This window comes from Heterocephalus glaber, unplaced genomic scaffold (genome assembly GCF_053883595.1).
Source record: "Heterocephalus glaber isolate CG9 unplaced genomic scaffold, H.glaber_assembly_v1.0 deba00001497, whole genome shotgun sequence".
NCBI classification, from domain to species: Eukaryota; Metazoa; Chordata; class Mammalia; order Rodentia; family Bathyergidae; genus Heterocephalus; species Heterocephalus glaber.
This window is the reverse complement of record NW_028258320.1, coordinates 34,664,342-34,691,247: the sequence shown is the minus strand read 5'-3', so window position 1 is coordinate 34,691,247 and position 26,906 is coordinate 34,664,342. Positions and strand designations below refer to the sequence as shown.

At 34.9% G+C, this 26,906-nt stretch overlaps 1 protein-coding gene across 6 annotated transcripts in view; it reads left to right on the top strand.

Moving 5' to 3' along the window:
- Positions 1-26,906, top strand: part of Prkg1 (protein kinase cGMP-dependent 1) — a 1,307,364-nt gene that overhangs the window by 1,070,706 nt on the left and 209,752 nt on the right. For all 6 annotated transcript variants that reach the window (XM_013077205.3, XM_004858324.3, XM_087185544.1 and 3 more), the window contains 2 exons: positions 17,887-17,964; positions 24,725-24,819. In XM_013077205.3, the coding sequence (XP_012932659.1) occupies positions 17,887-17,964; positions 24,725-24,819 (173 nt within the window). The remainder of the gene's footprint in view (positions 1-17,886; positions 17,965-24,724; positions 24,820-26,906) is intronic.

Below are 26,906 nucleotides of genomic sequence, written 5' to 3'. Positions count from 1 at the left end.
TCCACAGCACTTTATTTTCATTTCCTTTTTGGCACATCTGAAGTTAAACTTAACTTCAGAAAGGGAAGGAAGTGCTTATAGTTCATTGTTCTGTGTAACTTATACCTAAGGTATATAGCACATGTCCTCAGATATCTCTCCTGCAACAAATTATTCCAACTGAAAACTTTCTCTGCTTTATTTTCTTACCATCCACTGAATCCCATTTGTTTGTGAGAAATTCATACATTCATTGAAAAGATAATTGAGAAGGTACTTTGGGTGTGACACCAAGTCTGTCTGAATTCTCTCCCTTACTCATGTTGCTCCCATATTTAAATTCCATCCATGGCTCCTCTCACTCATCCCTGAAGACAAAGAGACCATATAGTCCAAGGATACATAGTAGCTTCTCAAGTCTCAGATCTTTCTTCTTGCTGTCTAAACCTATACTTTCATAATACTGTGCTATTATGCTCATCAGCATTTTCCCTTCCTCTCTTATCTCCCTTTTTCATCAGGTTACTCCCTATGCACAGATCAAGGCCCAGATTTGCCACTAACTTTACTGAGAGTCACTCTCTAAACCCACATGCTGTTGAGGCTTTGTGTTGTCATACTTCTTACAAACCACTTTTGTGTTATTTCTAAATTGAATAGCATCACTATACCTCTCTCTGGTCTGTAACTCATAAAAGCATATATTACCTGTGTGCCTCTACTACCTAAACTATTTGTTTGTTTACTGAAATGAACTGATTCAGGTTATGGCAATTGGAATTTTTCTAGTGAAGTGATACTGAAAACCAAGGTAAACCAGAGCTAACATTTTGGGAGCAAGGAAAGAAAGAAGAGAACTCCAAAGAGGTCAGCAATGTGGGGCATCTATGTAAGACTATCTGGCCTGCATGCCTCAGTTACTACACTGGCATGACCATACAAAGCTTAGAACAATAATGGATGTGGATAACAATGAACCCATAAACTTAATGAATATAAAGAGAAGATTGTCTATAGATGTTATTTTAAAAGTAAAAGGAGCATAGTAGTATAAATGCATTTCAACCAAATTTAAAATTGGAAAAGGAATTATATTGATTTGCCTATAAGAAAAACATACATCATTTCATAATCATGACAAGGATATTTTATACTATACATTATTACTACAGCCTTCATTTCACTTTTTAAATTGTCTTCATAGCTAGAAAAAGAGTCTTGTCATAGCCATATAAGGTGATATTACTGGGTCAGATCTATTAGTCTCAAATAAAAATGCTGCCAATTAAAATCAAAATCATAGATACCCATAAAACTAGGTAGGGAACTACAGCAAGGTAATTAACTCTTAGATTTACTTTAAAGGTATTGCCTGTGAACTTTGGACTCCAGATACACAGGTTTGAAAGTAATTACATTAGTTACCATTTTAGGATGTCTATAAATTTTAATGTGTCACATCTGCAAAAGATACCTCTATATTCTATCTCAAACTTTCAGGGAATAAAATAATTGGGTGTATGCTTAACATGGCTACCACATAAGTGTTATGCAAATGTTGGAAAGAGTTAAATAATTAGTTTTAACTCTAATCTCTTATCTAAAAAAGTAAGATAATAATGAGATTTTACTATCCAGAGGGCTTCTTGTTAATGATCTATCTATATATAAACTTATAAAACTGTTATATATAATACATGTGTATTTATGTATATATAAATTATAAAGTATTTGTTGCTAATACTAATTTTTTAAAGGTTTCATAAAACTGAATCCATTACCTTGCCAATTATACTTGTGTTTTAAAAAGTAGTGCAGGGAGGCTCCTGGGCTGCCATAGCATTGCTGCTAGTGCAGAGGAAGTGAGCCAATCCCGGCACCCAGGAAGAGGCTCCCAGGCCACCATAGCACTGATCCCAGTGCACAGGAGGTGAGCTGTGTGGGCACCAGCAACACACCCACCCCATCAAAGTGAGAAGACAATGTAAACAAGCCTCAGAACCAGACTTCCAGATCACCTACAGCAACCCCAAAGGGAAACAAGATGGAACAATCTGATACTCAACCACCTGGACTCCCTGAACTGGCAACAAAAGAGGATCTGGAAAACATGAAATCAGAAATGATTTCTCAGATAACAGCAGAGATTGTGCCCATAGTGCAAGGCATGATTAATAAATCTAGAGAGGACACAGATAAAAAATAAAGGAGCTGAGGAACATGATGGAATCCCTACATAGGAAACAAATGGAATCTGTAAAACAGATACAAACAGATTTCCAGGAGATTAAAAACTCCTTTGCAGCAGAATGAGCCAATGTGAGGATAGAATTTCAGATATAGAAGATATGATTGCAATTAGTGACCAGGAAAAGAAAAAATTGCTTTAAAATTGTAAGGATCAAGGAGAAATCAATCCAGCAGCTGCTAGACGATGCAAAGAAGAATAACATCAGACTGATTGGTGTCAATGAAGAAAGAAGAGAGAGTGCACATGACATAAAAAAATTTTCACAGAAGTGATGGGAGAAAACTTCCCAAGCAGGGGAAAAGAACTTAACATACAGATAAGTGAGGCATATAGGACTCCAACTAGCTGAGATTTAAAAAAATCTACACATAGGCAAATAATAGTTAGGATTCCAGAAACCCAACAGAAGAACAAAGTTCTACAAGCAGTTAGAGAAAAGAAATAAATCACATACAAAAGAAAGCCCATCAGAATCACAGCAGACTTCTCAATGCAAACCCTCAAGGCAAGAAGAGCTTGGAGTGATGTATTGCAAGCCCTAAAGGAAAACAGCCTCCAACCCAGATTGATGTACCCTGCAAAACTATCTTTCAGAACTGATGGTGTAACAAGGTACTTTCATGACAAAGAGCACCTTAGGAACTTCATGAATACCAAACCAGCACTCCAAAAAATTTTAGACAAAATCCTAGTAAAAGATAACGAGGATCACAACCCCAGAGAGCCTAGCAGAATGAATCCATTGGGGGCAACAAGAAATTAAATGCAAAGTGGGAGAATCCAACAAAAAGAAAAACTCATGACAATGATAAGTCAATATGTATGAGTTATAACCATTAATGTTAATGGTCTCAATTCACCAATCAAAAGAAATAGACTGGCAGAATGGGTCAAGAAGCAAGATCCAACAATGTGCTGCATACCAGAAACACACTTAATTCAAAAAGAAATTCATAGACTAAAAGTTAAAGGGTGGATAACAATACTCCATGTGACAGGACTCCGAAAATTAGCAGGAGTAGCTATCTTCTTTGCAGATCAAGTGGATTTCAAACCGAAATCTGAAACACTTCTGGTCCCAAGAATTTCAGATAAGGGATAGTCAACTTGTATGTACAAATCTATTGTGATCATGTGCTTTCATTCCTCTTAAGTAAAAACTTAAGAACAGAACTGTTGGTTCTTGACAGTAATACAAGAAATTTCTATATTGTTTTACAAAGTGGTTTTATCCTTTTATGTTCACATTGGCAGTATTAGAAAGTTCTAACTGGTTCACAACTAAGCAGACATCTGTTATTTTAAAACTTTTTACTTCATCTCCCTAAAGAGTGTATAATATGATCTTGTTATTGTATGGATTAGTATTTTTCTGATTCTAGTGTTGCACACCTTCCCTGTGCTGTACTCGCTATTTATCTTCTTCTTGTGTCTACTTTTTAATTGGGTTGTCTATTAATGAGCTGTAAGAGTTCTTTATATATTCTGGCCATAGGTGATATGTATTATTAATATGGTCTTTTTAAGGACTACTTTTCATTTTCTTAATGATGTCATTTAAAGTTCTAAATTTTAATGGAATCTCATTTATCAAATTTTTTCTTTTATGCATCATGTTTTTTGTATCCTAGGAAATTCTTGCCTACCCTAAATTCATAAACACTTTCCCTTATAATTTCTTCTTAAAGTTTTACAGTTTTAGTCTTTCATATTTAGGTTCATTGATACTTTCAAGTTATCTTTATGTTTTATTGAAATAAATGGATGAGGTTAATTTTTTACATACCGATAACAGGTGTACTAGTACCATTTGCTGAAAACACTCTCTTACCCTCTGTTCTTCAGTTGAGTTTATGTTCTATAAAATGTAAATGTTAAATAATCTTTCAAAAATCAGTGGACCATATATGTGTGATTCTATTTCTAGATTTTCTGTTTTATTGTAGTGATCTATATGACTTTCCTTACGCCAACACTGCCTTCATTACTGTAGCTTTAGAGGAAGTCTTAAAATTAGGTAATAAGGGCTGGGGATTTAGCTCAGTAGTTCCACCACCTGCCTTGCTAGTGCAAGGTCCTGAGTTCGATCCCTGGAACCAAAAAAAAATTAGGTAATAAATGTCTTCCAACAGTTTTCTTTTCTTTTTACTTTTCTAGGTCCTTTGTACTCCTACATAACTTTTAAATTTCAATATCCAATTCTTCATTTATAGCAAGTAAACATAGACCTGAATTTTTATATACCCCTTGTGTTTTCTAATCCTGATAAATTCAAATTACAAGTTCTAGGGGCTCCTAGAGATTTCTTAGTATTTTCTCTCTAGATGATCATTTCATCTACATATAAAGATTTTACTTCTACCTTGCCAGTCCTATGTTATTTGTTTCTTTCTGTTGCCAGACTATTTTGATTTGGTTCTATGTTTCAAATTTTAATGGACAGATGAAGAGTAACCATATCTGCCCTTGTTCCCCACCTTATGGAGAAAGCATTGTATCTTTTCCATTCATAGAAGTTGTTTTTGCTGGAAGTATGGAGTACATATCTTTTATCTGTTGAGAAAGTTCTGTTCTACTTGTAGTCTCCTGATAGCTTTTTCCAAGAACAGCTGTAGAATTTACTCCAATCCTTCTTTTGTAACTACTGACAGGATCATATGGCTTTCTCTTTTCCTCTATTAAAATGATGACTTACGGAGGTGGATCTCCTAATGCTGAGCCAACACTGCCATCCCTATAATAAATCCACTTTCTAAATCCTGGCAGATCTGACTTCTAATTGTTTTGTTAAACAAATTTCTATCTATGTTCATACTTTTTTCTTCTATTGTATTTATCCAGTTTTAGATTTAGCACAATGTTGATTTCCTAAAATGAGGGGAGACTTTTTCCTTCTTTTTTTCTGCTTTAAATGTTTGATATAATTTATTAGTTAAAATGTATATGAGCCTGTTGTTGTCATGTAGGTAGGTTTTCAAACTAGGAATACACTTTCTTTAACAGGTGCTATTCAAATTTTATATTTCCTCCAGAGTTAGTTTCATTAATTTGTTTTCCAAGGTACTTCTTAGAATTTGTCAAATTTATTTCAATACAGATTTTTGAAATATGCTTTCTATATCCTTTTAAATTCTGTAAAATCTGTGGCAATGTCTCCTAGGTCTTGATATTTAATTTTAAAAATGTAAAATTGATATTGTGTAATAGGAAGTAAAGGTCTAAAGGAGCAGGGGAAGTGGGAGGGGTAGGGGAAAGGAAAAAAGGGAAAAGAAATATGAGAAAAGGAAAAAAATGGAAACAAAGTCTTTGCAAATAGAGAAGGCTGGAGGGGGTGAAGGGAGGGCAGGGAAGGGGAAAAAAATAAGAACCAAGATACATCATGTAAAGGTACAAGATCCCAATGATGAATGCAACTGTATTTTGTATCTAAAATTTATCAATAAATTTAATGGAAAAAAAAGAAGAAAAAGGTAGTGCAAAGCAACCAGTATTTTAATGAAAATTCATGTTAATTTAATTTAGCAAATACTTGTTGAGCTCTTGTAAACATAATATATTGTGATTGCTATAGTTGAGGTTGGAAGGTAAAAATAAGCAGACTACTCTCATTTGTATAGAAGGCAGACACTGTGTATAACAAACCACTAAGACTGAAAGGTACAATGATAAAATCATCATTTGTGACACAAAGGTGTTGTTATGGTAAGGGTGATTTGGAAGATCAAAGGAAGGTTTATTAAGGTGCTAGGTTTTATAAGTAGAAATGGTAGTGAACGAACACTTCAGGATGAGGGAATTGCTGGTGAAACCCACACCAGGTGTGAGGTAGAGATAATCTATCTGGAAAACAGCTAAGGCCCTGAAATGGCAGGAATGTAGAGGGAAAGGGAGTATTTAAACAAATGCTGGTTCCAAGACAGTCTGAAATGGCTCTGACAGATTTGAATATGATGTCCTAAAGAAGGCTGAGCTGTTGAGATTTTTGACCAGAAGAGTGGTAGGATTATAGGTGTGTTTTACAATCAGTTTCTCATAATAAATAACTATACTATAATGAAGATGAAATAAAATTTGAGGCTAAATTCTCTGTCCAAGCAGTTTTTCTGGGGTAACTGCTGTCAGCATATTCCTAGTGGTTTTAAATTTTTCTTCTTTAGATTAGGAAAATTGATCTTCTAGAAGATTAATAGAAAGTCACATAGTGAGCACTGGCTTTAAAACAAACCTAGATTTAAATTCTATCTCTAGAGTTAGCTTGCTGGGTGATCTTGAAAAGTGATGCAACCTGTGTAAGCATCTGCTTTGTTGTAATAAAATGGAACTTAAGACCTCAGAGAGTGATGGTCTTCATTGAGATATCTTTAATACATTGTCTAGCATATAGTAAGCATTAAATTAATAGTAGCTTTTATCTTTTATGTCAGTTGCCATTTGTGTATAAAAATAAATTTTTATCATAATTATAAAATATTTTCACACTGTGTTCATGAAAATCAGTGGGATTTCAACTAATCATTTCTTTTAAAAACAATCCCTCTTTTTCTCCATTGATAAAAATAGCAAAATAAATATGAATAAATGTAGCTTCAACCACTTGTGATCCTACTTAAATGGAAATAAGCAAGCTACCAGGGCTTCCATAGTAACCATGTTTTGAAAAATCTGTGCTTACAATACTGGCTGAATTGCATGTATCCATATAAAGTAACAAACCTTGTGGATGTTTGGATGCCAAAGGTCTTGGCTTTTGATTTTAGTAGTGGATGTCTGCTGAGACATCATGACATAGCACCTGTGGGTACAAGAGGTTGGAAGCAGTGGTATGGAAGGCAGGTCCTTATTTATCTGAATGATTGTCAGGTATATTAATAAGATTTTCATCTCTTGGAACAAATGCCAATATATACAACTTAAAGGAGAAAAAGGTTATTTTGGTTTACAATTTCAGAAGTCTCAGTCCATGGTCAGTTAGCTGCAAGGTAGGGATATTATGGTGGAAAAGTATGAGCAAGGAAAGTTGCTAAATTCGTGGCAACCAGAAAGCAGAGTGCAGAGGAAAAGTGCTGTTAAGATAGGCATGCCATTGATGGCTCACCTCCAACTGGCCCCCAGGTTCTCATACACATTCAGCTATGAACAGTAGCGGATTAATCCATTCATGAGTATAGTTCTACTAAGAGCCAATCATCTCCAGGAATCTCTTAATGCAGTTAAATTGACAATTAAGATTAACTGACACAGTTGTCAACTTGACAACTAATCACAACTCCTTAAATCATACTTATTCCCCAAGTAAACACAATTACAAGGTCATAATTCCATCTCATATCATATAATTGTCCAATTTACAACTAAAAATACACTAATTATTTTCCCAAAGTCTCAACAGTCCCACCGTTGCTCAAAGTCCAATTCCAAATTCTACTATAAGATTGAAGGCAAACTCTTAGCTATAAACCTCTGTAAAATTGACAAAAAAACCACCAAAAACAAAAACAAGTTATGTGTTTCCCAATACAATAAACAGGATAGACATTCCCATTCCAAAAGGAAGGATAAGGAAGATGGAAAAGAATAAAACCAAAGGAAGATTGAAACCTAGCAGAGCAAACATTAAGTCCTGTAGCTCCATGTCTGACATCCTGGCATATGGTGCGAGGTGAATACCGGAGAGCTTGGGAAACCTCCCCATTACGGCCTTCCATGTTCCTGACATCTCTGTCTTCCTGGATTCTTCACTTCACCTTCAGCTTCACTCCTTGTTTGGCTTCACAGTCTTTCTTTGAAATCTTGGTAGAACCTCCCAAACTCTACAACTCTTAGATTTTATATGGTGGTAAAACCAGCATCTTGTGGACAATGCCAAGGTCTATTACTAGAGCAGTAGTGGAACTCCATTGGGCCATCACCAAGTGGCTGGATGGTTGAACTAGGTGGAATGAGTCCGAGGCAACCAATTCACTAGGTGGCCCTTCTCAAGCAAGGGGCCCAGGGTCTCAAAGGAAACCTTTACATATTTGCTGCCTTAAACCCAAGATGAATTGGGTGGTGCTTGCTGCTTCCTAAGATACACTCAAGGTATCTTTCTCCTTGTCTCCTTTTAAAATACTTGATGTCTTTTGAATGGTGCTAATCTCTTCAGCAACCGTATGTTTTTCTGCCCCAAATTTACATGTGGTTCTTTTCAGGCAAAAATTTCAGTGTTTCAAATTTTTCCGTCTTGCTTTTTACCTCTAATTCTCAATATAAAACTGGCTAAAAGCTTCCAGCAGTACCCATATCATACCCTGAATGTTGGGCTGCCTTCAATTTTCCCATTCCAGATCAATTAGTCCACCACCCTTAACCTCAATCTCCCAAACTCTCAGGATATAAGTAAACGTAGACAATTTTTTTTGCTAGCATGTAACATCCATGGCCTCTTGTCCTGTTTCTAATAGAGTTCTCTCTCTCAACTGAAACCTTCTGAGCCTAACCTTTACTGTCCATATTCTAATAGCATTCTACTCTTCTGAGCTTTGACTAAAATCACCAATAAAACTCCATTTACAGTTTTCTCAGGGTTCTTTAGCCTGCATCTGTAAACCTTTCTAAATTCCTCTTGCAAACCAGTTCAAAATGTCTCTAAATCACATGGTCAACTATAGTCACAGCAATAGCCCCACTCCAATTACCAACTGTGTGTATTAATTGGCTTTCTCATCACTGGGACACAATACCCAATACCAACAACTTAGAACAGGAGAGGTTTAATTTTGCTAATGTCTTGGGGAGATTCCATTTAAGATCTACAGGCTGTAAAGCAAGAACATAATGGCAGAAAGATGTGGCAGAGTTAAGATGCTTAATTCATGGTAGCTGGAAGCAGGAGAGAGGAATAGTGACAGAGAGGAAGAGGCGAGGGTCTAGATATAGACCTTGTCATTGTCACTTTCTTCATCACTGGAACCAAATACTCAACCCCTGCAACTTCAAGGAGGAGAGATTTATTTAAATTCACAGTAACAGAATTTTTGGTCCATGTCTGGCAGACCAAATCACAGAAATGGCATGGGGATGGTCTTGGGCAAAGGAAAGGCACTCACATTATGACAGCCAAGAAGCAGAGGGAGAAAGTAGGAGCCAGAGTGAGATACCCCCTCAACATCATGTCTCTAGTGACTTGCCTTCCCTGACCAGTCCCTACCTCCTATCAACAAGTCAGCTATAGTGCCCCTAATGATCCAATCCTCTTCCAAAAGTTCCACCGCTGAGCACATAAGGTTCTTGGGGGACATCTAGTGTCTTAGTTACTTTTCTCATTGCTGAGACAAAACGCCTGACATTCAAAATTAAAGAAAGAATGGTTTATTTGGCTCAGTTTATAGAGGTTTCAGTATATAGTTGGCTAGCTCTAAGGCAGGGTGGTGTGGCAGAAAGGCATTGCAAAGGAGAAACAGTTCATGGAAGGTAGAAGAAAGTAAAATAACAAAGTAACAAAGAAGCAGCAGCCTGCCTTTCCCTCTTATCCCTTCAAGCTACCTGCCCTTTGGGTGGTGCTACTCATATCCAGGGTAGGCCTTCCCATTATCTCACCCAGAATTACACCAAACCAATCAGTAAACTAATTTAGTATTCACTCATTTTTAATCCCAGCATCACATATTTAATCCCAACCTCACACATCCTAGATTGAGCCACCTGTGAAAAGCCCCACCTATGACTGCATGAGGTTTTGGGGGGAGCATTTAGACACAAGTAATAACATCTAGGTACTGTATCAATCATAACAGACCCCAGGGTCACATTGCCATGACCTACCCAGACACACCTAGAAGTTTGCATTACTAATCCCCTGGGTGGCTTCCAAGCCAATCAAGTTAATAACCCATACCACTTCTATTTTTTTTATTGCCATGTTCTTTATACCTATCTAGCTATACCTGGCTAGGACCTCTGGTCATGGAGACAGTCCATCCTTCAGTTATGTACATATTTAGTTGTTTTTTTCCCCTTGATTCTATCATTACTTCTGCCATTTCTATAATAATGCTCATTCTGGATTCAGATCCTTTAAAGTATGTGTGAAGAGGGGCCTGTTGGGGATTTGAAAGTGGCACAGGATATTTTCATGGCTTCTTTTCAATGAGTGTGCACAAATTGTTCACATATCAAAATAGTACTGTGTCTATTAGCCTTTGCTGTGATCCCACTGAATGCCTCCCCAATTCATTGCTAGTCCTCTAAACCTTCCAAGGAACTAGAGTGGTCAGGACCCTGTGTCAACCAGTCTTTTCTAATCACCGAGTACCCTTAAAGTGTTAGGTATCAAATATTTTGTATATAATATTTGTTATTATGGCTATTTGTTATTAATGTTATTAATTTGTAAATAAACTAATTTCACACTGTGAAAGAAGCTTTTCTTTATTTGTCTCCTAATTCTTGAGAAGCATTTAATCTTAGCCTAGTGCAATGGTTCTGTCATATTGTGGAATAAAACAGGACAGGATCATAAGCGACTCTGTAACCTCAGCTCTGAACAAGATATCTCTCAAAGCAGTCTAGACAGAAAAAAAATATACTCACTGTAAGAATGGCATCCTCCAATGCCTAAGGAGCCCTTTCCTCTAGCATGTAATCTAATCCTCTTTCCTTTCCTTTCTTTGCTGTCCTTAATGATTCAAGGTGCCCCTTAAACCAAACAGTGCTTTCTTTAAGAGAAATGTAAAGTGTTTATTTTATAATAGTAAAGAAGTAAAACATGAAGTGAGTTCTATGTACTTTTGACTTGCTGCACTATTTCTGTGATAGGGTTCATGAGAAATTGGGATTAATCTTTTCTCTCTTTTTGGTTGAAACTTCAAAACATATTTATACTTCATATGGTGACTCTGAAATGCTAAATTTTATGCTTTCCTGTGACACACTTCATAATCTGTCAGGGCAAACAATTTCCAGGTTCTGCTAATGCTAATTGCCTTTATAGATCAAATTGTTATTTTTGAGTTATATTTTAATTATGTGGAATGAGAATGTTGCTTGTCTACTCTATAAACAATTTTATTCTCTTATGAGATGAATAGGTCTGAAAGGAACTGTTCCTTTTAGAGATTTTCAGCAATTTGTGGATCTGCCTTGCTATCTCTCTTGAGTCATTATGTTATGTAAATATGTTCCGTCAAAAATCTCTAAAAAACAGATTGAAAATTCATTTGGAAAATGATGTCATTGAAGAGCTCAGTTAAACATCAAACAAAATCCATGCATTTGTGGAATCTCAGCTCAGATTTTCTTCTCCTTTGTCTGATAATCAGGGTGAGGACTCAGCTAGCCCAGGGGGCCACTGCTGGGCCAACAGTTGTCTTTGAATCATAAATTCTGAAGGTATTCAGAAGGCTTAAAGGATAATGTGATCTTCCCTCTAAAGAACTCAAGGGAAAGGACAAAACCCGTAAAATTTTTTTGTATTGTGAGAAATGCTGAATGTTAGTGTGGAAAATTGAGTATTTAGATATAGAAAACTATAAATGAAACTGATTGCATTTTGCCAGAATTCAGGAAAGGTCAGATGGAAGATTGAAGGGAGAAAACCAGAGAGCCAGATAAGAAAACAAAGAGGTGAGAAACTTCAAAGTGTCATTTACTTAAATGGAGATTATGCATCTGTTAAAAGGAGGACCAGCACTTTCAACATGTTTTCAAAACTGAAAAACTTCAAAAAATATCTAATTGCTTTTATTAATGACAACAAAATTCCTAAAGGTAGCTCTATTTAATAATAAAGATACCTCACTGATAGTATTATGACTTTTGTAAAGAAAGAAAATTAATATATATTATTAAAGTATTATTTGTTGTAATAATCCATTTTACATTGGAGTCTAGTACACACATAAGTATTCACATACACATATAAAACTTTCATAGTTTATAATTACCCTTACTATATGTGATTCACTCAGTGTTTTCTATTCTATTAAAAATGATGCTGTTTACAGCCCATTGACAGAATCATGATGGGTTTAAATGAGTTGAATTGAGATGACACAAATGTATTCTCAGATGGAATTATGTCTTTCCTTGGTCTTTAAGACCCCATGAGAATACAAATGTGCCAATAATTCCTGTTTCTTGTGGTGACAATCCAACTAACTCCTTTAAGAAGCTAAATCTAGGCCCATTATAGGAAATTTTATACCTTCCTGTCAATTCCAAGTTTCCCTAGTGGTAAGCATTGCAATTTTGCCTCTCTGCCAGCCTGTTGCCTTAGTTCTTCCAAATGAAAGTCATAAATTTATTTTCTAAGTTAAGCATATTCAATCTCAGGACTTTTGCCCTGGGAGTTTCCACACTTGTTTCTGTCAGCAGTGTGGGAGCTTGTAGCAGTCAAATCTCCAGCAAGGTTAAAGTTAAGACAAGTTTGCACTCTGTCCTCTGAAGCTGACCACACATAGCTTGTCCAGATGAGGTATAGACCTGCTTGATGTTCTGTCTTCACAGTGTTTGTCCTTTCCCGTGAGGGTCATGCTGATTTATACTTTAATCCCAAGAATTCAAATAGAAATGGGTACCTCAGCAAAGACATGGTCCTGATAAACACAACCAATTCAGATGGAAGTGTAATGATTCAAGCAGTAAGGACAGGCCTTGTTGAGGCCCCAGTGACAACAAGGAGACACCAGCAAAAATTTCTGGAGAAGTGTTTTATATATAGTACCTGTTAGATGCAAAGTTTGGAGGGGGAGATCCATCCAGCCTGGCAATACAAGGCACACAAAGCCAGTGTGTCTGAAATACAATGACTGGGAGTGAGAGTGGGAGGGGACAAGAATGGACAAGTGCATAGGGATTGGGTTACAGAGGACTTCACAGACCACATTAAGTTGGTTATGATGCTATTTGTTCCAAGAAGCCATTGGAATGTTAAATAGAGTAGAGTGATTTCAATTGACTTGTTCTATGAAAGGTTATTTGGTGCAGTAAGAACAGAGGGGATGTGGGGAGTTGTGGTAGATGGACCAGAGACAGACAGGCAGACCAAACTGAAGGTCATGGTGAAAATAGAAGATAGGATTTGGTCTCGGATCAGGTAGACAACAGTGATAATAGCAGGAGAAAATTGGGCTGTCCATCTGTATTGGAGATAGAATCCTTTCTAATTGATTACAGACAATTCTAAAAATGGGGATTAAGGAAGACTGCTTTATTCATGCAGTTAATAATTTTTGAGTTCTAAGCATTGTGATAGGTATCAGGGATTTAATAATGAAGAAAATCAGACAAATTCTTACCTTCATAGGACTTAAGATCTGGTGAGAAATAATCATAAAAGTAAATAACCAACACCAAGCTCAGAAAAAGGGAATTAAATAGAGCTGTATGCTACCATAGGTCATATAATAGAGAGCTTATTTAGCCAGACTGGGTGTATTTGGCCAGAGATGTGCAGGTGTGCAGGGGGCAATATGCCAGGTCAGGGGAGGTGAGGAATGTGCTAAGGTGAGATGTGGTGGGGGTACAGCAATGAGAATGCATAAGCCAGGTGGTAGCAAAGTGAAAGCACTGACCTGGGGCCTCAGTGGGACTGGAGAACAAAGTAGGAGAGAGTGAGAAGGGATTGAGACTACATTCCATCTTGTAGGCCTAGGCAAGTTGGCTTCGGTCCTAATAAATAGGAAAACCTTTTGTCCTACTTGCCAGGGTCTCTTCCCATTCTAACATTTGTATATTACAATGATTTGATTTGAAATAAGAAAATGACAGAACTGCAAATTGACCTTCAAAAAACGGTTAAATGGCTGTTTGACTAATATAATTATGAGATCCCCAAAGAATCAGCATGCTTATTCATCTTCCTCTCAGGTGCAATTGAACATTTCAGAATAGAAGAATCATTATAGTCTTATTTTTATGACACCACCAGTATTATCTTTCCTAAACTTGGCATACCTTTGGCCACTTCTCAGAGGGTCCTCTCTGAAACCCTGTGTTTTATGAGATTTTGAAGGATGGAAATATATTCAGTAAATGCCAGTGTTGCAAATAGTGCCAGTGTTAATATGACATTTGTGAATGTTGAGTTACAAAAGTCAATGTCACATGCTACTAAGAAAGTGCTTCATTGTTTAACTGTGAATTAAATAACTGAAGAATGTTTGGGTATCTCCACCAGATCTCAACTCTCTAATACGAAGGGATTAAAAATGTGAACGATTTAGAGCAGTTGTTCACAGATGAGGGCAAATTTGCCCCCAACTGGGTAACTGGCAATGTCTGGAGATATTTTTGGATACCACAACAGTGGTTGTGATGTTACTTGTACCTAGCAGGTAAAGGCCAGGGATGCTGCTAAACATACTATGTGGGAGCAGGGTGTGTGAGACAGCTTCCTGCAACAAAGACCTATCTGCCTTACTAATTTCAATAATCCTGAGGTTAGGAATCCTTGTCTTAATAATCTTTACTATACTGCAAACATTTTTGCTTTCTGAAAGTAGATAAGTATCATATAGATAGGGTCACATTTTTATTGGTGTATGTTTTCAGTAGGCAATAATCACATTCAATTGGCAGAATTGGTATATATACATATTATATCTTAATCACTTTTACTTTTCCTCCTGCCCATTCCTCTCCCTCATTGTCCAGATCACCTTCACATCTCCAAAAAGTCTACCTCATTGTTTCCTTTCATCCCTGTTTTATCTAGCTCTTCTATTTTATGTTTCACATATAAGAGAAACCCACGTGATGTTTAATCTTCTGTGTCTAATTTATTTCATTTAGGATTCTGTGTCAAGAGCCATCCACTTTCCTACAAATGGCTTAAATTTACCTTTCTTTATGGCAGAGTTGTTACTCCATTGTGTATATTTACATTTTCTTCATCCATTCATCTGTTGGTGGGCATTGAGGCTGCTTCCACAATTTAGCTGTTTTGAATTGGGTTGCCATAAACATATGTATGCATGTATCATTGTAATCTGATATTTTTAACTCTAAGAAAGATACCCAAATAAGGCATATCTGGGTCAAACAGAATTTATGCTTTTAGTTTTATAAAGAATCTTCATATTCATTTTCATAGTGATTATACTAGTTTATATTCCCAACAAAAAAAGGAGATAGATGAGGAGGAAAATCTCAGATGGGCTAAGAATTCCTTAAATTTTGTGTTTTTATTTACATTTTAAAAACCTGTACATTCACTGCCATTTGAGACCATAATAAGCTGATTGTTCTGCTCTTCCTGGGGTGACTCTTTTCCTGATGAATATCCAATGACCTCTGTATCATCCTTCAGTTGGGGCCACAGGATCGTCCATAGAGAAGGCTCTTAGAAAGAGTCAGATATCCTCAAGAGTTACATTCTCACAAAATCCTAGATGTATAGCATGATGCATACTGGTTTATTTCTGGGCTGCTGAGCAGTCCTAAGTTAGGAACCAAGTGAAAAATAATGAAGTAAAAGATAAATGAGGCTAAAATATTAGCATTATTGGGAAATTATAAAATCTGAATTAGAATAGGTAAAATTAGATGTGAGAGCCAAATAGGCTTCCCAAATTGGACCATGTAACGGGACAGAATTTCTCGTCCTGTTTTAAAAGCTGGGACAGGGACACACATCACTGCAGTGAGGAATAGTCTTCTAGAGAAGAAGCAGAGGAGATCATGCTTCTGTGGGAAGTTTCCCCCCACCCCAGTGAAGAGAAATGAAGTAGAGCTGAGCCTACATAGCTGATTACTTTCAGATCTATCACTCAGATAAGTCAGACCATCTCCTTCAGTGCAGAATGGAAAAAGTAGAAAAGGGAGGTCAGAGTTTACTCACTGGATTTCATTTGTGTGGAAGGAAACATCAGGAAACAAAGGAAAGATGATCCTCTTCTGCTGCCGAACTGCTACAAACTGTAACTTTGCTTGTTACCTGTGTTATCCAATTCAGTAGCTACCAGTCAAATCTCATTATTATAGTTTAAACTAATGAGTATTAAATATAAATATTTAAAATATTTTAAAGTCTTAGTAGCCCTAAGTAGTGATTGGCTACTGCATTGGACAATACAACTGTAGAACATTTCCACCATCAAAGAAAGAACTGTTTTATGGTACTAATAAGAGATTTTGTCTAATTCATCTTTGTATGATCAGTTCCTAAGAGAAGGCCTGGCTCAAAGACACTAAAGTGGGTTTCTTGAATGAACACATTAATGTGGATTATTGTGATTTTGTTTTGCATATCTGTATGCTGTACAGATCTCCCCATTCTAATGCAGCAATACATGAAAATTGATCAAAAGAATCTTGTTAAATGGAATAAATCAATTGAAGAATATGAGCTGTATATTTCTGCTTTTATTTTGAAATAATTATTTGAGTGTGTGTGCCTGCTAAAACATAGGAAAATGGTTTTGAAAGGTATACACCAGATTGTATGTACCATAAAGTAGTTGAGACTGAGAAAAATAAGGAAGAACTGTTTTACTTAGGAAACTGTTACAAGGAAAATAAATTACTTGTGAGTGAGAAACAGATGAGGTGTAATATGTTAACTTTCTAGATTCATAAAGAAAATAATAGCTATTTTAATATGAAGTATTATGAAAGACAATTTTAAGATACTAGAATCAAGTGTTAAGAAAAATGGTATTGAAATATAAGCACAAATAACAGCTCGATGGATAGTTTGTGTAAACCATGAAAATTATTTCCTAAGTCACATGTAATATTTTCGTTCACAAGATATGGCTCCTATACTAAACTGTAGAGAAAGATAGGGCCAGATGGCACTGGCTCATTTTTCTGCTATACTTCCTCACCAACCAATACTCTTTGTCCTATCTCTTCTTTTTTTTTTTGTTCCAGGAATCGAACTCAGGACCTTGTGCTTGCGAGGCAGGCAGTAGTGTCCTATCTCTTCTTATAGAAATGACTTTTGTTCATTGTAGGTGTAAAGTTCACCCTGGGAATGGTCCTAGTGGTGATGTCCTCATCAGGATACTGACCCAATGACTGTGATAATCCTCTAGCAGCCTTACTTTGCCCTGCATGTGGTAGTTTGTGCTGGACAGATGCTGGACCAGAATTCTGCCCAATAAAATTACGATATTCTGTTTAACAGGGCTGAACCTAAATTGCTCAAGCAAGGACATTGAGGTATGCAGCAGTGCCTTAAAAAGTACCCAGAGACATCTAACCTGCAGTAAAAGATAACCTGCATTCAAATGAAGATATTTAGATGCCATGGTAATTTCTCAGGACAAAAAAAAGGCTATCATTATGACCATACCGAAACCAAATGAGATTGACATATAAAATAATACAGGAAGACCAGTTTAATTAACATCTTTGCTATTTTATTTCACACTTAGTTGATGGGAGAAAAGAATATTTTGATCAAACAATTAAAGTGAGTGAATTTAAATATATGAATATAATCACCCAGAAAAAATGATATTCACCAAAGTTTTAAAAATAAGCATTAAAGATATGGTATCTTTGTAATTACAGCCTTTATTGACCATTATCCATTCTTAATGTGTGATGGCTTCTGGGGTTGGGTAAAACTCCACCTGGATAAATACATCTTGGGGGCCTGATATTTGAAGGATTTGAACTTTTCGGTAAATAATTCCTTTCCTAATTTTTGTTTTACTATTTCTATTTTTCAGACCCACTATGAAAATGGGGAATACATTATTAGGCAAGGTGCAAGAGGAGACACCTTCTTTATCATCAGCAAAGGAACGGTAAGCTTTGGTGGCACAAGAGGTGACGCATGAAGGCAGTCTGGGATTGGTCAGCACCTCGTGCAGGAGCACCTGTCCCAAGTCTTGTGCTGTATGGGTTCTCTAACACAGAGCTATTTGACAATGGATTAAAAAATAAAGATACTTGGGCCGGGGATTTAGCTCAGTGGTTTCACCGCCTGCTGCGCAAGAACAAGGACCCAAGTTCGATCCCCAGTACCAAAAATAAATAAATAAATAAATAAATAAATAAATAAAGAAAGATTCAGGAGGGGCAGGAGAAAGAGTGTAACTTTGTAGATCACTAAGTAGCCAGAGTGCCAATAATCATGTTAGTATATACTACTAATAAGTCTATGAGAATACACAGCTCTCTGTATTAAAACTATACAATAAAGAATACAAAGGGCACTTTTAAAGATCCATACAGTCTTTAGAAGCAGTAACATCGAGACAATAGAACGTCTGGGCTGTGAAATCAAGTGGCCTTGAATTTGCACCACAACTTATAGTCTCCTTACACAGATGGCTTCATATTCTGAAGGTAATCAGGATATAAATATATTGTAGCTCTATAAAGAATATTGAGTGAATATTAAGAAACTATTAAAAGTGATAAATTACAAGAGGGAGAAAATAAGGTAAACAATAACTGAATGAAAAATTATAGATTTTTTTATATTCTTTTAGTTCTCAACAATATGAATCTAATTTAAATTTTAAGACAAAAGATTAAGTAAATTGGAAAATTATCTAGATAATTCTAATATTATATCACTAAAATATATTAAATTTCTCAAACAATAAACCCATAATTTGCATTTGTCATTGCACTGTAGTCTGTGACTTGAACTTACTTTTCTTTGTTATAAGTTATACAGTTTTGTTTTTTTTTGTTTGAGACAGGGCCCCATTATGTAGTTCAGGCTGGCCTAGAACTCACTATGACCTTTGAATTCATGGTGATCCTCCTGACTTAGCCTCCTGAATGCTGGGATTTCAGGTGTGCACCACTGTGCCCAGCTCTGTCATAAACTGTACTTAAGCATTTTTATTCTGAATACATTAAATACAGTATAGAAAAAGATAGGGAGAGAAATGCAGTAAAGAGGATTTATAGTCCAATTTAAATTTTTATGCTTGTTATTTTAAAATTAAATAAATTTATCTTTCCTAATAGAAAAATGACTGACTCTGGTACCTATTGCCCATATAGATAGATTTAAAGAACTACAGTAAATATGATACATTTTACAGTAAATAAATTACATTTCAGATACTCCTTTTTGGACTAATTTGGAATAAAGGAATCCATAAGTCAATCTTTATGCCATTGGCATGTCCCACTAAAATAAGAAACAATATTTATACTTTTATATGTATTTGTTTGACTGGTATTTGAAAGCCTGAGGTAGGAATAGAAGTTAGGAACTGGGTTCTTAGATAATATCATGTAATGGCATGTCTGAACACACTTATGAAAAATGTATCTTGCATTTTCCAGTATTAGGGGATAAAAAAAGACATTTTGTGGTGTTTAGATGGTAGATTGTTAGTGTTTACCATTTATTAAATGGTTAACATTGGCTAAAAAAAATCAGGGAAAATTGAAAATTCTCATGGACATAAGCTATCTGATTGATCACAACGGGACTTTTTGTCCTGACAATCTACTTTTCCTTACTACACGGCTAATTATTTACTACTATGGAGTGATGTATTTATCCATTAAGATGAATGTCTGATGAGCTTTTGTGATGACCCGATTACTACAGATTTCCAGCAGAGCTTTAAAGAAGTAGTGTTTTGTAACCAGTTTCAGCAGAAAATAAGTGCATTAGCACAGCTATTTTTTGAGTTTTTTAGCATATATAGAAGCCGAGTGAAAATTATACCCCAGGAACCAATTCTCTCGACAATACTTTAATACAATGTGGCAACTGTGGGAAAGAAATAGTAATAAGATATTAGACTTCCTTGACACATTCAAGGTTTTTTTTTGTTTTTTAAACAGGCATTAGTTTCCCCTTAGTTTTCCATAGTTAACTATGATACATAATTATATCAATTAATATATTAATTATAATATTAGTTCATTAGAATCATTATAAGCAGCAGAAGATAAGCATACTTAAGTCCAGTTGTAAGGAAAAAGAGATGAATAATAATAAGAGTTGATTAAAGTTAACAGGAAAATAGGTTGTGAAATTTGAATTTTCTAAGACAGTGTTTTGTTTTAGATATACTGATGCAAACTTGTTTCCTCATTCATTTATAAAAATTAACAAAGGATGACCCTGGTGAAGATAATTTCCTTTCTACCATTGAATGGACTTTTTCTTGGAAAATTCTGTTAAATGGAAGGAAACACAATACGGGGGGCAGGCTGTAAAGCCATGAATGGATTTTTCCCTGTTCAGTTTTATTGATTTATGTATTATTATCTCAGTTAGCCTATTCATAAAGAGAGAAACACTATGAAATAAACTTTGAAATCCAACTTATATTCCTCCATTAAACCTGCACAAAGTGATTTTCTAAAACTGAAAGCAGAATGCTTACTGTGGTGATGTATAAAGTACCAGGTGCTGTCACCAGGAGAAGCTGAGTTAGTTCTCTTTACTTTATTCAGTTCATTCCACTTGCCTAGAAACAAGATTTCACCAAAGAATTCTGAAGTCCCTACAGAGATATTACATTAAAAACTGTCCCCCACTCCATAAATAATTTGACTCATAATTGAATAGTATTGGTATACAAAACTTCAGAATTCTGATAATAATTCAAATGCATTTGGATTTTTCTGGTTTTAGTCAATATACATTGTATGCTACGAAAACTTCTTACATTTTAAGTGTCACTTAAAAGCACATGGCTTTATTCTTAGAGTCAAAACATTTTTAAACATAATGGCTAAATATATTGGGTTAACAAAATACTCAGTATTATGAATTTGGAAAGTGTTCTGTTATGGAAATTTTGTTTCCAGATGTATATGTGTGTGTATGCATCATGGAGAAGCATGAGAAACATTTCTTTTAGATCATGAACACTCATAAAATAAGGTGCATGTTATCACCATTTCTTGTTTAGTGTGGTCCTAGACAACCCGACTATTATAAGTCTAGAAAAAGATATAATATTTGATGATGAAGAAACAGTTAAAGGTGATATGATTTTAGTTTCTTTTAAAATTTTTACACAGATATGTAACTAAAATTAATAACTAACTATTCAGCTAGATCATCATTGTTCCTTCTGTTTTTCTGAGTTTTTGGAAATGTTTCATGTGGATACAATCTAATGGAATGGCAATTAGTCTCATTTGTTGTCTAGATCAAAATTAGCTAATTTAAATCAAATAATCAAATTCTCAGCAGCAGTAGCCATTTGTAATAAGTGAATACTTAGATGTAGCAGTAATGACTGCATTGGGCATTGAAGATATATGTACTATACTACAGTTTAAATATTGAAAAAGCCAAAGATTTGATATAATCCACCATATTAATAATATAAAGAAGATAATTCCCATTATTATGTCAAGCAAATAAATGAAACCATTTGATAGGTGCAACATCCATTCATAGTAAAAAATGTTAAGATGGCGTCTATAATATGCCTGTAGTTAATACATTTAATGATGAAACAAAAATCAATCACTGAATGGAAGCAATCAATGAAGAGAGGAAATTCTTTTCAGTGAACAATTAGTAAGCCACAGATGAGAAAAAAAGTGAACATTGAACTAAACTTCCTACTTTATATTAAAAATTTCAAAATTGATAATAGATTTAAAAGTAGAATATAAAGCTAAAAATGCTTAAAAGAAAATTATGACTTAAGGTTATATAAATATCTCCTAGGCTTGGTACCAAAAGTTTTAAAATAAAAAAATGATAAATCTGGCTTTGTCAGATTTATAAACTTTTATTCTATTAAAGACACTGTTAAGAGAATGAAAAGATATATTACTATCTCAGATATATTTACAAATTACACCTCTGGTAAAGGACTGGTAATGAGCCTGAATAAGCAACATGGAAGAATCAATAATGCAAAAAAAAAACTATGCAATTTTTAAAAAGTGGACAAAGAATTTGAATAGATATATAAGCACAGAAGATACAAGATTGGTAAATCCACATGAAATGATTTGCAATATCACAAATCATTAGGAAATTGGAAATTAAACCAAGGATCTATTGTATCCTTTAATAGAATGGCTAAAACGAAAGAAGGAAATTGATCAGATGAGGTACCAATGAATGTGAAAAGTAACTACAACCTTTATATTTTGCTGGTGGGAATGCAAAATGGGGAAGATTCTGAAATTTCTGGCAATTTCTTATAAAGTTATCATTTACCATATGGCCCAGCAATCATAATCTGTGGTGTATAGTCTAAAAAGTGCAAATATAGTTCACATAAAAACTTAGCATCTTTATTCATACCTGCCAACAACTGGTATATTCATTCAGTGGAATGTTATTCAGTGATAAAAAGAGTTGACTGGAGGACCACACATCATGAATCTAAGATGAATCTCAGAGGCATTATGCTGAGTACGAAAAAGCAATCTCAAAAAGTTAAGTTCAATGCTCTTCTATTATCATGATATTTGCAATTAGATACAACCCACATAAGGCAGAACCCACATAAGGCAGAACAGACCTTGGTTGGTAAGGATAAGATCAGGGAAGGATGTGACTATAAACATGTAACATGGAGGAATTTCTTAAAGTGATGGAATTTTTCTGTAGCTAATTGTGGTAAGAGTTATAGGTATCTATATATGTGTTTAATCCTTAGAAATATGAACCACAGAAAGAAAAAAGTCTAATTTTACTATATGATAATTTAAAATCCATATTTATTGAAATAATTTCTATTTTTAAATATATTATTTAAATATTTTTTAGAAAACCAAGTATCTAATAATGTAATTAATAAAAAATGTTCAAGTACTTTTATAAGAAAATTTTATCTGAGATCTAATAATGAAAAACAAAAGACCAAAATAACAAAATATCTGAAAAGAAAAGGGATGTGGGAGTTATATTAGTAGATATTAAGGATTATAGGGTTAAAATAACATTTAACACCTATCTTCCTGAAAAATTTTCAATCTTACAAATCCAGATGATCATGTAGTATAATGTGAACTTTCATTCACTGATGATGTAAATGTACATTTGTATCAAGAGTGAATCAACACAATAAAATTGAAAATGCATATAATTAATTTGTTCTTCATTTGTAAGTGTGAACTCTACTGAAACTCTTACCTGTAGATGCCAGAAGACATGTACAAGAATGTCAATTGGAGCATTGTTAATAGCACCACAAAATAAAATATAAGAATAAAACTGCAAGCAACTCTCATTTACATCTCCAGATGAATTAATAGATTTTGTAAAATTTAAAGAATAGGATACTATACAAACAGAAGAAATGAACATTAGCTACCTATATTAACATTAATGAATAAGAATCCTGGAGTAAAGGCTCAGTAACTTTTATTCTAAATAAGACTTCCTATTGAACTTTGCATATCTATAAAAGCCTCATCAACATGCAAATTACTGTCTATATAATTTAGCTTAGTGGTAACTAATAGGGTTAAAAATGAATTTCCATGGTTTGAAACATTGTGTAGAGGACTAATCAAATGGATCAGTGGCGAATAGTAATTAAATTCCCTTCACCTTTCACAGACCTTCTTCATACTTATAAATATTCTGGTCAGTGAAAACCAATCTCTAGATTCAGAGACCTGAAACATAGTGTTTTTAAATGTGTTTAAGTGTCTGGAATTGTCTCACAAAATTAGTTTTCTACTTCATTACATTTTCTAGGTAGGTGAATTTGAACTATTTAACATTTGTGGATGATACATAGACAATATTATGAATATTAGTTCACTTCTCAAGGCAGAAGTGAATTAGTACAAAGGTACAACTTACTCTATGTTTTTATTTATTTATTTATTTTATTGTTTTTGGTACTGGGGATTGAACTTGGGACCTTGTGCTGGTGAGGCAGGCTCTGGAAACACTGAGCTGAATCCCTGGCCCTTTGTTTTTATTAATGCAACAAAAAAATGTTAATCAGTTACTTTCTGGAGAGTACTTTCTGGGAAGACCCATATTACAAATCCTATAGGTGCCAGGATATGTTGTTAGTAATGAAACTTTCTGTTAAAACAATTAGTGTAATTTAGTGAATGCTTATTATAAATTATACAAAATGCCAATGAAATAGCCCTTTCTTGGTCTGGGGATGTAGCTCAGTGATGCTGCACCTGCCTGGCAAGTGCAACGTCCTGAGTTTGATCCCCAGTACTGCAAAACCCCACCACCACCAAAAAAAACCAATGAAATAGCCCTTTCTCTGAATAGCATACTATTTATTATGGTGAAAAGAGAAATATATATATTTATTTTTAAAAATAGACATCTTGCTGGTTGAAGGATGTGGATCACAGGTGCTATAGTCAAGGCCCTCCAGGAAGGTACATGAAAATGTGATGGCCCTTTGAATAAATGATCGATTCTTCTTAGGTATAGAGATTAGAATATCCTAGAAAAACTAGGATGTCCATTTGGAGGTATGTAGAAAGATGATATTTACAAGAAAAATGGTAGAAACAATATAAACAAAAGTTTAAAAGAAACAATAAATTTAATTTACCCTATCAATTAGTTTTCTTTTGATCATTCTGGGTTTGGAGTTAGACTTTCATTGTTTCTCTTTGTAGGTAAATGTCACTCGTGAAGAGTCTCCAAGTGAAGACCCAATCTTTCTCAGAACTTTAGGAAAAGGAGACTGGTTTGGAGAGAAAGCCTTGCAGGGGTAAGTAGACCACATGTTGGACAGTTTCTGTTTGAGGACTGCACAATTTCCTGTCTTAAATTTTGAGCACTTAGGAAGGCATGTGCTTTCTTTAGTGCTTGTACTAATATCAAATACAGACCCTTGACAATAATTTTTACTTATTTTCAGCAGAACTTGCACTCTGTTTAAATAGGCTGTGAGACTGATACATTTCAAATAAATCACTGAAATATTAGTAGGAATTTTTCTTGGCTTTATGTTCCTTAACTGCAATCTCTATAATGACTCCTAAGGAGAAGTCTGCAAAACTTTGTGCAGCAGTTTTACTTGGAATCACAGAAACATTGTTGGTTGAGAAATTAAGTGAAATTATTAGTGAATGTAGTGATTGAGAAAGCAGTGAAGACTTTCTAGCATTCACTTCTGGGTGACTCTTGTCATCACTGTGGTGGTAATGGAGATGGAGGAGAAGTTGGAGATGGAGGTACTGCACATCTGAACTCACTGTGAGCGGGCTCTGAAGGGTCGACCAGCACAGGTCTACTTCAAGATGACTAGAGCACTACTTATAAACTAAACATCGAGAAGTAAGGACTTGAGATTTCTTCCCATGCAGCATGTAAGAAAAACAAGTTGATCTTTTACCATGCATTTTACAAAATGCATGACAAATATATCTGGAATCCTACTGTCATTTTCAAATAGGCAAAATATCTTGGCTATCAGTAAATACAGATGAAAATTTTCAGAATTTACTGTTGGGTATACACACCACTAGAATGAAAGCTAACCAATAAACATTCATTTTTGGATCAGATTCCAGATTCAGGAGTGTCTACAGCAATAGGATATAATCTATTGCTAAAATAGTCTAACAGTTTTCCTTGTTTCAAGTTGTGCATTCATTTAAAGATTAAATTATAAGCCTTTCTATAAAAGAAATAATTTAAGAAGTTATTATTGTTAAAGTCATAATCAGATAGCAGAATTTATTTTCTTTCTTATTTCACAGCTACAGAAATGAAACAAATATATCTCAATAAGCCATCTTTGTGGAAGTCATGGTGCCTTATGAAAATTCAGAACTAAATGCACTAAATTTTCTTTTTGGTTTTACTGAGTTCTTTTGATCTTTGTCTGATGGCATATATTTGCAATTAGATTTTCCCAATGTCAGAATTGGAAGAAATAGCAGGTTCAGTGTAACTCTGTAAAGGAATGCAATAAGCAAATATTATCTTCTTGATATAAACCTGTTGTTGATACCATAATCTTTCTTTCCTCTGATTATTGCATATGTAGAGGCCTCTATAGAATACCACATGATTTCATTGATCGAACATTAAATCCCCCCATGTCATTTGCAAGAGAGATTCCCCAAAAGAAAACAGAAACATTTACTATTATTTCTATTTGAGATCATAGGTAGAATGCCAGAAACTATCTCATAATTGGAAATCAATAGCTTTTCTTTTGTGGTTCATTGTCATGGAATTTGGTGCCAATTAACGAAGACTTTCATAAGAAAATATGTTGTATTCCAAGGAAAGACTTTGATGATACAGTTTATGGAAAAAGTGCCCTATTTTGCTCTAATACTAAAATTTAAATTAATGGCACTCCATCTAGACTGAATCTTTTTTTTTTAAGAGTAGGAAAAATTTATTGAGAGAATAAAAGCTCCTGTCTGAGAGACAGAAGGGGGACTGGAAAGTGGTTGCCCACCCACCCCACTTTTCAAAGATGTTTTATACATCTTTGAGGTGGGTACAAAATGGGACAAAACTATAAGACCCAATGAAAATTTACAAGGTGGGCATGAGGTGGGACCAAACCATGACCAACCAACAAGATTAGAAGTACAGTCACCCAGGTAATATTAAATGGGGATCAAATGGGATGACAAATCACATACAAGGAATTTCCCATTTAGGATATCAATCACTGACATCTATCTCTAGGGGAAGTAGTACTTCTTTTCCTTTTTGTACTGCTAAATAGTAAATATGCCTCAATTTTTCTCTATGTTGGTTTCTGGAGGGCTGGTGCCTTAAGGGAGGCCCTGTCTAGCTGCCTACAAGATGGCTAATTAACTTACCTATCTA